The 11,930-nt window shown below is 44.8% G+C and overlaps 1 protein-coding gene and 1 long non-coding RNA gene across 23 annotated transcripts in view; one reads left to right on the forward strand and one right to left on the reverse strand.

Annotated features, from left to right (window-relative positions):
* Positions 1–11,930, forward strand: part of LOC120819812 (uncharacterized) — a 44,567-nt gene that overhangs the window by 5,618 nt on the left and 27,019 nt on the right. For all 22 annotated transcript variants that reach the window (XM_078103728.1, XM_078103734.1, XM_078103739.1 and 19 more), the window contains one exon: positions 10,415–10,480. In XM_078103728.1, the coding sequence (XP_077959854.1) occupies positions 10,415–10,480 (66 nt within the window). The remainder of the gene's footprint in view (positions 1–10,414; positions 10,481–11,930) is intronic.
* On the reverse strand, positions 5,339–9,569 carry LOC144408027 (uncharacterized). Its single transcript, XR_013467787.1, has 2 exons — positions 8,652–9,569; positions 5,339–8,602 (listed from the first exon to the last, which is right to left on the reverse strand). It is a non-coding gene; the product is annotated as an uncharacterized LOC144408027 (long non-coding RNA).

Consider the following 11,930-nt stretch of genomic DNA (forward strand, 5'->3'; position numbering starts at 1 on the left):
TCCAATTAGCTGGCAGCGTTGGATAAATAACCTTAGTTCCACACCACCACCAGAGGTCGGCTCTGGAAATCGTCTGATTCAACACACTTGAATATCGAGTGACATTAGCGAACTGAACTGTGGTACAGTTTACTCCTACAATGTCACCTACTTTTATCCTTCCCGTTATCTCTGATACTATGCAATCAAATGTACCATCTGGAACCATAAATGGAGGTGGCGTGCTCAAGGTAGCTGGCGGATAATCCCATTGGAACTCTAGACAAGTATGGTGGACAGGCTGAGTCTGCAGGACAAAGAGCTCCAGTATACATTTGAATATAGGACTTATTGGTCTGATTCTGGAACATACAGGAGTGGGCATAGGCCTAGGTTGAGAACACACTATACAATCTGTACTGTGCATGTTTGTGGCAGTATACTGTACCCATTGGAGCCATAGATTAGACTCCGAGAATCCAGTTTCCCGTTTTACCACACCCTCCCAAGAAGTGTCAGCTTCAGCTCCAACCTGATCAGCAGTGGATTCCTGTTTGTTAGCAGAGGGTTTAGCAACAATCTTAAACAACCCTTGTGGGCTTTCAATATCGTATGTCCCTCCTTTCAACACGTATAGTCCACTGTCCCCCAATTCTGGATTTTTCAATGTGATTATTAGTGGATTGCACAACCCTCCCCCACATTTAGCCAAATCTGGATATCGGTTTTTCCGCATCGTTAAACGGGTTTGCAGCCCAGGTTTAGGACCAGTTTTAGATGACTTCCATCTACCAGTGTGTGCGAACTTCCATTCTGCCTCCTCGCAGTCACAGACGTACTGCTCCACTGGCTTACCAAACCTGACTCCTGGTCCACATCGGTTGGTGGTGGAACACAAGTATTGGTCCGACCTCCAAAACCTGAGGTCTTGGACTCCGCAGGCTGCAATATCACAATAATCAAATTGAACAGATACAGTTATATTTTCCTTGAATGTCTACGTGAGAGCAATTGCTGCTTGGATGTTAGGTGGTAAGGAAACATCTTGTCGACTGGGATGGGATAGATCACTTACAGACGTCATGTCATCGTCACCTGTGTGAACAGCTGCACTTCCCCGAACTGAAATTGAACCCCCTACTACCAACTGATACTTACGCTGTGGGCGAGACATTTTCTGCTGCTTTGTCCCCTCCTGTGTCTTTTGGCTCTGAATTAACTTGCCTGGTATTTAATCGGGTCTCCGCAAGGGTCTGGCTTGGTGCCTTAGCAGGTGCACAATGTGTGAGATGATGCCAAGTGGCTCCCGCTTTACCTTTCCCCTTTACCGAGTGTGACGTTGCCAATACTACCTCCCAAGGACCGGTCCACCTTGGATCACTCCACTTGCGTTTATGGGCCTTAATCCACACCCAGCTGTGATCTGATTCTGGAATTCAACATCATCTGGCACCCTCCTTGGCACCTTCTTAGCATCCTTTTCGCTTATTTATGTGACCTTCAGACTAATGTAGATCTGTCTTTCTTCTTAAGGCTTTCTCTGGTGGTGTTTATTCCTGGTGATGTGATCTTAACTACCAGTAACTGTGTCTACTGTTAACCGCATCAGTGTCATTGGTAAACCGTGAGTTTCCCCTGAGGAATCGGTGTAGTTTGTAACACATAATTCCTTATTCAATCTTTCTCCCACATGGCTGCTGTTGGACAACCTCCTGCAGATGTCCCCCTGGATCTCTTAGTGAATCTGGTCTCCGTCGCTTAAAGTTCAACACGTATATTATATAGGGACAAGGTATCTGAAACTAAAGGAAAAAGCACTATAGGACAGATAATTTACCCCCCAGGGGCAGCTCTGGATGTGTCTTTCAAATGATGCTCCCATCCCTGTTTGTTTCTGGAGGAATGACATCAAACAGAATAACCGTTCTATATGTGGCGGTGCCACAGTGATGCTTCAAGCTGACAACACATGTTGAGGAGGAGAACATAACCAGTGGGTCTATTGTTGAGACCCTGCCCTTCATAGTTTACTCTCCCTCCATAAATGGACACCATCTCTCCACTTGTTGTCGTGTGGATTCACTTGCATTGAATAATGATCTCAGCTCTGTTTGGAGTGAAATAGAAACAACACATACAAGAACTCCCAGCCTCCTAAAAACAATTCTTATTTTCAATTCTTACTATGATATATGCCTTTCAACCGAGACAATGCTGTAGTTATCTGAATAGGCACAATTCTATGAAATGGTGGACTTCTCTCTCCTCCTTCTGTCCAAATGTTCCCCGTGAATGTGTCTAATGCTACTTAGTTTTATCTTGGCGATGCTTGGTCATTGCAACCGAATAGCCGCTCCGAATTCAAAATCCTCAAGTTCTGTTGCTGTAATATCGTTGGCGTATGTTTGCATCCTGAACATTCTTATCATATGTGTTTATCAAGTGTCCCAGCCGTTCCCGTTCCTTCTCTAATCTGGAAATGGTGTGTCACATTAGCTCAGTGTTTGTGGATTCCTTCGTTGTATGTGTGTGCCTATACTTCTCCTTGATGTTCCTCTGTTGGAACATCTGTTGTTGTCAGCGGTTTGGTCAGATGACACGTAGCTGTCATCCTAGACGTGTGATTAAGCTTCACGCTCCCTCCTTGGACCTCGGATCACCTCAGTTCCTGTGAGCAGACTACTCTGCTAACCGGAGGTCCCATTAGGACAAGATTCCCCAATCGGCTGTTGAATAGAGAAGCACAAGTGGTGCAGCTATGTGTGCGTGTGTGTAGGTGTGTCTAGATGTGCGTGTGAGTGTGTGTGTGTGTGTTCTCCCAATTCATGTTGCTCTTTCTTCTGGTTTACCAAACTCTTCAAGCAAACAAGTTCTACCATCTAGTGTGTGCATATTTAACATAACTGGAACTCAACCTTTTACCCACTTATTTCCCAGTTTTAGCTATTTCTTTTAATGTGGAGTAATTGTATCATCTGTGTGTCTCATCAGTCCTTGTGTCAGTGTATGAGAAGAGCAATGTCATTACACATTCGTTCCAGGAAGAAAAGTTCAGGTTGGATCTTCCTGCGTTGGCCATCGTCTGCTGTTATCCGTAAAATGCCACTTGAGTAGCTAAACTCTAACATCTAGTGTTTTCCTAAAAACATTCCAATCAATTCGTGAGTTGTTTCATCAATAGAAAGACTGTATGTTCTTAACACCTTAAATCAATGTCATCTACACATCTCTGTTGTTTAGAATCTTATGATTGTGTTTTTCACTGCATGCAATAATGTTCCCAAATCGGCAGATACTCTAGTTATATTCTGTTCTCCCCAAGTCCCTCATGTTGAGGTAGGTGTAAAAGCATCCCTTCACATAGCCTTTGGTGATGCTAATCAACCCCCAGGCCACCTCCTGGCTTATCCAACAACGTCGTAAAACTCCCACAACGCCGTTTCTACTGGGTGTCGTTGCCGATCTGGACCGTCTCGCATTGGAGTCGCCTGTTCCTACTGAAAAGCAAAACATAGTTAACAATTGCCATGCACATGTATTCGAGGAAAAATGTGTCAGTAAATTTATCATAGTGAAATAATTCCCCCCATACCAACCGTGTGTGATTCTTAAACCTGTTGGGTGACTCTGAGATGACATACAACCTGAGGATGGATTTTATGGCTCCGACACTTCCCCAGGATTCCTCCTCTTATCAGTTGTTGTTTTAGGGAAGTCTGCTCACTCCCTCCTCGACCATGAGTCGCCATCACCTTTCAACCTCTGCATCCCCTCTGGAATCTATCCTCGTCCCTAATTCACTCCCATCTCAGCATCTGCCTATTGTTTCTTTTACTGGGAGCTAAACTCCCAACAAAGTCATCATTTGTCCTGACTCCTGATGTTCACCTGATGGTGGAAGGAGTTCCCTAATGAACATAATAAACACACATACCTACCTACTACCACAACTGAAGAATTAGCACCTGGATGACACTCATAAATGTTGCTTTCTTAGAAGGAGAAATCTCTTCTTTGTTCTTGCTGTTCTGGTTCTGTTCCCTCTTGTTCAAATTCACCTCCTGCAAGTCACTTTGGATTAGAGCCTCAGCTGAATGAAGAATGTGATGCGTTGACTTAAAGAATGCCTCTGCATATCTTTATCTGCTCCTAGAGTATTTACACACTGTTTTGGAAAATTGCCTTTCTCAAACGGCCCTTTTTCCAACCGATTTGAGGAGCCATTTATTTATAGAAATTTGGAATCTTCGACATAACTGATTATTGACCCCCATAGTCAACTCATGAAAAATTAACACCAATATTGCCTTCGCGTCCCCGTTCAATGATCTCTTTGAGTTTTTTCTTGTAGGTCTCACCCTCATGGTGTATGACTGTTCCATGTCTTCATCAACTAATTGACCAACCCAGTTCTCTTTGTTCATTCTAACCTCAAAGCAATCTGCTCATTCCAAGTATACACAAAAATGTTACCCCACATTCTCACCCTCACAGTCAATTTCTTCTCCTTTTGCCTTCAGCCTGTTTGCTCTGTCATGATGTGTCATCACCTTTGAAAACCTATGCATTACTGCATAACTCCTCAACCTGTTTTTCCCATTTTTGCTTACTTCCCCATTAAAATAAACCATTCGATGGCCTCACTGAAGGCCTCCATCATTATAGTCAATTTTCTGACCTTTGTGACCACTTTCACAAGTGGTCGAGCATTTGCAGTATCAGTCTCTAAAACTTCAATCAATGTATCAGAATGTGAACCTCAAACCCCGGTGATATCAACAAAAGGTTCTCCAAACCCTTCAGGGTCATAAAACAACAATGAAGATTGTGAGTCCCTTGATCCCAAAAAGTACCAGGAGATAATAAATCAACTTAGCATCAGACCCATCTGTTCCAGACCCCCCTCCAGTGTTAATCTCCACTTTTATTGCTCTTCAGCCCAAAAGCAAAGCAGAGGGTGGGAGACGTGTCTGTTACCTGCAAACACAAACTCAGCTCATGCTTAGTTTGATCCAATCCATTCATTCATTAATGATAGATCACCAACCTCTCATGGTTAGCGTATCCAAATGTAAGGGTGTACTACTTTCTGAACATTACAGGATGACCGTCTGTAACAAATTTCCATATTTCGTGTACTGGTGCTATAAATATTCCTTTGATCAGACATTTGCTTCAATCATCAAGATACTGTATCAAGTGTATCGTGCACTATACACTCAATAACAGCACTCAACAATTTACCGCCCATCTCTGAATTCAGGAGAAAACTCAAAAAACTACAAACATTATTCCAAAAAATCGACAATATATACAACAACTCTCCTAATTCCTTATCACCTTCATTCCTCATTTAAATCTTACACAACCTTGTATCTTAATTTTCAATGACTGATTTCCTTTTTTTAAAATCAATCTTCCCTACGGGTTTAAGTCTAGTTTCAGCTGACACTCTCAGCAGTGTATAGTCTCTAGTCTCCTCTACCTGGAATGTGAGTCGTAAACCGTAGAGACTGAGGGTGCTTATCTGAGCTGTTGGAAAGCAGCGGGGGTCGGTGTGTCACCAGTTAGTTGTTTAGGGCCCGTCTGCTTTGTCTCCATCAAAGCAAGTGGCATCTGTTGCTGTGGTCACCACATATGGGGAGGTGGAGGCTGGGGTGTGCCCAACCTCTGGTTCTGCCTGGGCAGCATTTGACAGGAAGACCGTGGAGGAGCTGCACTGAACTGCATGTTCGTTGGACATATTCTTGACCAATGACCCGTCTGTCCGCATAAGTAGCATTCATCTCCTCTTCCCCTATTATTTCCACGTCCTCTGCCTCTGCGCTGAGGTGGTGGTTGCTGGTCAACCATTGAACGGTCTCTGACTGCTGGGGCTGGATATTGGGCCTCTGGAGGAACGGGGTATTGAGGTTGTTCATCTCTCACTGACAGTTGTTTCCTGACTCTCTGTTTTTTCGTTGCTTCTGCATCTGCTGCTGCCAGTTGGATCTTCAGGAGTCGATGCGTCATCGTCCCCAGTTCTTCTTGCCTCCTTGTCTCCGCAGCTCTCTGTATTTTGTAGAAGTGGGTTAGATGGTCTCTCCATGTGCTTTCATCCATGTTGTCCAGTCCCACTACTCCCTCCAACGCTGTTTGAACAGCCTGGGGCAAGCCTTGCTGCACAGTGTGTCGCCAGATTACTGCAGTAGATTTGTTATTGTCGTGTCTTCCTCCTGTGGCCAAATGCCATTCTGTTTCTGCTCTCCTCACGTATTGAGAGATGTCTTCACCTTGTTTCATACTCAGACTCATCAGGATGGACATACTTGGCTTTGTAGGCCAGATGTTTCGCATTGTGGCCCATAATACTCCTCTGACCTTATCAAATTGAGCCTCATCCTCTTGGTTGGTGGTTCCCGCTCTTGCTTCTTAGGCTCTTAGGTTGACTGTTCCCTCTAGACGGGCTATTAAGGCTCTCATATCTCCAAGACCCAACTTATCTGCCGTCGTGTATTTTTCAAAGAGCAGGATCCATGGGTTAGCTCCTTCTCCCAATGGCGGCAGTCCCTTCTCCAGCGCTTCCATGTCCCGATGACTCCAGGGCACAAACTCGCTCTAACCGTTGGCTTTCCTCAGTAGTGGGCACTGTGGGACAGGGGAGGCTGCAGGTGGCTCATTTCTTATAGGGAGAATATAGTCTGCATAGCGGTCTGGAGTCTTCTTCACCAGGATACAATGCCTATTGTGATGACATCCTCCATCAGCTACCTCTCCTTCTTTGTCGTTGTTTGGATGGGTCCTCTGCACGTGTATTCTGATAGACAGGAGTCCTGAAGTAATATACAGCTCCTCTGCGGCCTCCTGGTATTCACTTGGTGTTTTACGGCCATGTTCACAGCTACCTGCTTCCTCCTCTCTGGCCCTGACAAGCAGTTCCTGAGTCATAAGCGCAGCCATCATGCAACCTGGAATACTCTAAACAACCGCTAAGCTGTCCCTTCTGTCCTAGGTGGTACTCTGTCACTAACTGTAAGAAAAACCCAAACTAAGTCACCCCTAACAGCTGTCCGAGGAAATGTCAAATTGAACTATCAACTGGAATCGACACAGTAAAAACAAATAACCAAATCTAAAAAGTAAGGAGGGCAATTTACAACATCAAATCAGTCCAATAACTGCCGTGTAATTACTAGAACTATCCTGTTAGACCACTAAGTTAAATCAACTTATCAGTACCTCTAACCTCAAAATCAAATCAATCACGGAACTGTAAAAATTAGTATAATCAATGATCCACGCCAAAGACTATGATTACAATTAAACAGAGGAAAAAGAGAAAGAATTAACTATATCTCAAATCAAAACTCAATCTTCATTCAAAATTCAAAAGTCTAAAAATTAAACTTCAATAAAGTTAATCTTGATGTCTAAAAATGAATTACTCCAAATTATTAATCAAGGTTACAAAATTAATCAAAGTTATGATGATACAGTCAAACTGCCGGCAATATTAATCAGGAAGTATAGCAGAAGCACTCCCCCACAAATGTCGCCAGAGATTATACCACAATATAAACAATGATCCACCCCCAACCCAGAGACAATGCAATGACAGTCAATCTGGTTTCAGCTAAACATTGGAGATCGAAATCAAACAATTCATAACAGCTTCTCAAAAGCACCACATCAAAATTAAATCAACCTCCAATTCCAATCCAAAATCGATGCAGAACTATAGTACAAACCAAATTCAACGTGACATTACAGCACTTTAATGTTTCAAATAAACGTCAACACCAATCCAGATATCCGTCAAGTTATCTTATCAATCTTTACACTGTCCTATTAAGCAAAGGCAAATGTGCATCAAAGTCAACGTCCGAACACGGAACAAGTGAAGAAATTGAACTCCCCCTCTTGTAATTCCCTCTTACACCCACCACATGGCACACTCAGGGGCTTTCCCCTCACGATGTGCACTTACTCCAACCACATGAGGCGCTGTTCAGCCGATAGCTGAAGATCGAACACAGAACTACCAAAGAGGAAATGCCTCGACACTTCCGGTCATGGATCGTAAAACGCCGTGTGCCGGCGTAGCAAAGGACAATGGGCTCAAGCTAACTGCTAACCCACAACGTGGTCAAGCTATCAGCACCCCGCAAGCCCCGCTATTTCCCCAGTGGAATTACCAATGAGACCCCGTTAGCCGCTAGCAAGGCAGCCCACGTGGTCCGGGTTAGACTACTCACCAACACCTTGATATGCTACGGTTTTACAACCCGACGCCGGAGATGATCAGTCTCCAGTTCGGATTCTATACATATATATACACTGTTAAACAATCACATACACGTATTAAAACATAATTTGGAACATCCATACATCAATCAAGCACATGCACCCCGCAACTCAAACACTCACGCACCACGTACTAACACTCACTCACACGCACACCAGCATTCAGATGTATATACACTATCATTTACACTAAAGCGCATATCCGCCACCCACCCCCTTCTAGACAACCTATATACCTAATTCATAGGATTTCTAGAGGGTGGAAAATGTTAAGCAGATCTTACCAGTCGCCGCTGGATTTCTCCTTTACTATAACCTCCACCAGTCGCCGCTGGATTACCTTAACCAGTCGCCGCTGGATTACCTTTAACCAGTCGCCGCTGGATTACCTTTACCAGTCGCCGCTGGATTACCTTTAACCATAAACTCAACCAGTCGCCGCTGGATTTCGCGTAAGCCAATCCCGTAGAGCAAGCTCCCCCCCCCCAATCTATTAAATCCTGCAATACCTAATTGTGAAGGACTTTATGCACAGAGAGGGGAAATGAAGAGAAGAGTCTTCTCTAAAGACGCCGTAATTATTGTGGGAAACCTAGTGGACAACATGCGCATCGTCACACCTCATGCGAACCCCCTAACCAATCCCATACGGGTCTACTTGTATGATTTTATCCTGCTGGTCTTTATGTCTCAGCAGACCAGTTCGCCGCCTGGATTTTTCTAACGCTCTAAGTGTGTACCTGAACGCACCAAACGCGCGTGTTTGGAATTTCTAAAAGCCGGCTCCCATTCGCATTCACTTTGCAAAAGTATGTCCCCACTGTTATTCAATATCAGCTTATTATATTCACCCAAGTCATCAATGCACTAGCCTTTAGCCTTTAGCATCTAAGGCCTTGCCTCATGGCCGACTGCCAGCACCACTCTAAATCTTCCTAAACCTACCTATCACAGAATTCATGAAAAAGTTTGTTTTACCTTGTTTGTACCCGTGGTACTTGCAGTCAAACCTCTCAGCAACGCCTTCCCCCAACGAGAGCCCCACGTTGGGCGCCAACTGTTAAGGTTTCGGAAGCTCTCGAGGGAGGACTCAATCCTCTGTTCTCGTCCCGGCCGGAAACGAGGACACGAATGAGTCAATTCGTTTAAATTCAAAAATCAAAAGTTATTTAATAACTGAACAACGTAATAGGGATTACAATTACAAAGTGAAATACTAAGCGAACAGTGGAATATTTCGCGAAATAGAGAATCCTCTGAGCAAGTCTGAAGTGACTTATCAACGCGGCTGCAGGAGAAGTTCTAACAGTCTTTTCCCCGCTTTGGTCCTTTGAAAACTCTTGAGGTGTGTCTTCTTTGGTGCATTTGAATGTCATTGGCCTCTTCTCCAAAGGGTCACCTCCTCCATTGTCCCTTCCACGTTGAGGTGTGAAGCTGCAGCTGTAACCTGAAACCTCTCTGTCCTAGCTGTCCCTCACACTCCAATGCACTCAATGCAGATAAAGTGGCTTTATGCCTCAATGAGTGAATTTAACAAAGCATACATTGTTTAAGTCTTCATCTTATAACTAGTACACTTTCATTACAACAACCCATCATTAATGATCACCGTTCATCACACTTCGTCATAAGATCTAAAACAGTTCATGCGGTTCAATTCTCAAGACATTTGCCTCAGTCGGCTGCCTTACATTAAGTTGTTCATTTATTACCTGACAGGAGAAAAAACTCCCAAAAAACCCTTTTTGGGGATAAAATTGGGAGAAATCCATAAAGAACGGCAATTGACATCCGTCCCCAGGTTTTAACATCACATTGTGACAGAATGTTAATGTGTACAGTGTTTATATGATTTAAATGACTATGAATTGTGTTTGATTCACATTGCATTCACTTCATCTAACATGTTAATGTAATAACTAATCTAACATCACACAAACTATAATTCTATCACTAAACATTATTACACGTACTATAATTCTATGACTAGGGGTGCACTTCTGGCTTAAATCCCTAACAGAGCTCACGTATTACGTTTTAATGTGCGTTTTTACACATCTGATCCAACGCAACCCAATGATCCCCGTTCACACCATGCCGAGGATGGCGGCACGTCAGTCATATTTTTGCTTTGTGTCTTCCTTCCTCGCAGAAATGGCAGCGGAGGTTCTTCATCCTGTACGAGCACGGCGTGCTGCGCTACGCTCTGGACGAGATGGTGAGTGCTGCTGAACCGCCGCGTCGTCTCGGTCGAACCAAACCCCCCGATTGCTGTTGTTTTACCGTATCGAGCGCAGATGCCGACGGCGGATCTCATGCGTTGATCTGGGATCGATTGGAGGACGATTGTGAGCGCGTCGAGCACAAAAACCAACAAGCGCGGTGTGAAAAGGAGCGCGGCCACGGCGTGTGTGTTTTTTGTTTGAGTGACTAACACACTTATTGAGCACCATGGCAACGTCCTGCTTTGAAATCAGAAAGAAAGAGAAAAAAAAAGCTACACTAACTAACTAATCAGCTGTTGAATATCTTTCAGTAATTCCGCTGTTTAAAATGTGGGCCGCCTGGTTTTCCTTTTCGGAGCTGCCGTGTTTGTGCGTCACTTGTTTTGAAGGCGCTAGTTTGTGCAGCTCGCTGAACATCGATCGACACCGAGGCAGCAACCCTGCAGTTTTTTCTCTCTTTCTAAACGTGGACGAGCTTTGAAAAGAGGTGGAAGCAGAAGTGGTTGAAACAGCACTTGCTTTGTTGCTGTTGACCCTTTTCATGCTGAAATGTGGATTCTGTGGCAGAGGAGAGAGACGAGCCGAGAGGGTTTTACGTAACAAGCAGCCGGCGCTGCGATGAGATCTCTTGATGATCCCTTTTTACGGGTCATCGCTCTCCTCCTATAGAAAGCCGCTACTGTTATTATTCATATTTCCATATCAAGACAAGCTTTTGTTCAAAAAAAAAAAAGGTTGGCCTGAACGTCAAACTCCATCCGGTGAAGTGGATTTCTGCGCTTCAGAGGGAATAGACGGAGGGGAAGCGGAGGATGTGCTCCTTGCAGTCATTGTTCTCACCGCGATGTCACTCTTCGTCTCTTCATCTCCGCTCTGAACAAAGGGTCAAAAGGCACAGCGACGCCTTCTGGAGCTGCAAAATATCAAGTGACACTGAGCAGAAACCCCCGCTCGCCGCGGCAGACGCATTAGAATATCGTTTAGTGTTGACAGACTCGGACAATTGTTCGTCCGGGTGTTCCGACTGAGTGGCGGCGTGAGATTTAATTGAACGTGGTTCAATGGCCCCGTTCACCTTTTTTATTGACTGTAGTTCTTTGCCATTGTGACCTCAGCTCGGTCACCATTGTGCGCCGTGGTGCCGATATTCAATTCTTTAGCCTCAGTATTCCGGCGTGAAGAGAACATGGGTTCTTATTGGAGGGAGAGAATAGCTGAGAACGTTTGGCGAGCGCAGGTCATGTGTCAGCGCGGCTTCTCGGGGATCGTTTCCCGCCCGAAGACGCCCGCGGACGTCCTCTGCGTTCGCAAAACGTGGGAATGCGACGGCGGAGGCCGCGCGCTGTGCGAGACCCGGCTTCTCCCTGAGCGAGCCGGCGCAGTTAGCGAGGCCGTTGCCGAGGCGACGTGTTTTGTCCCTTTTGTCCAGCGACGGTCTACCGC

The sequence above is a fragment of the Gasterosteus aculeatus genome, chromosome 5 (assembly GCF_964276395.1).
Source record: "Gasterosteus aculeatus chromosome 5, fGasAcu3.hap1.1, whole genome shotgun sequence".
In the NCBI taxonomy this organism is placed as follows: domain Eukaryota; kingdom Metazoa; phylum Chordata; class Actinopteri; order Perciformes; family Gasterosteidae; genus Gasterosteus; species Gasterosteus aculeatus.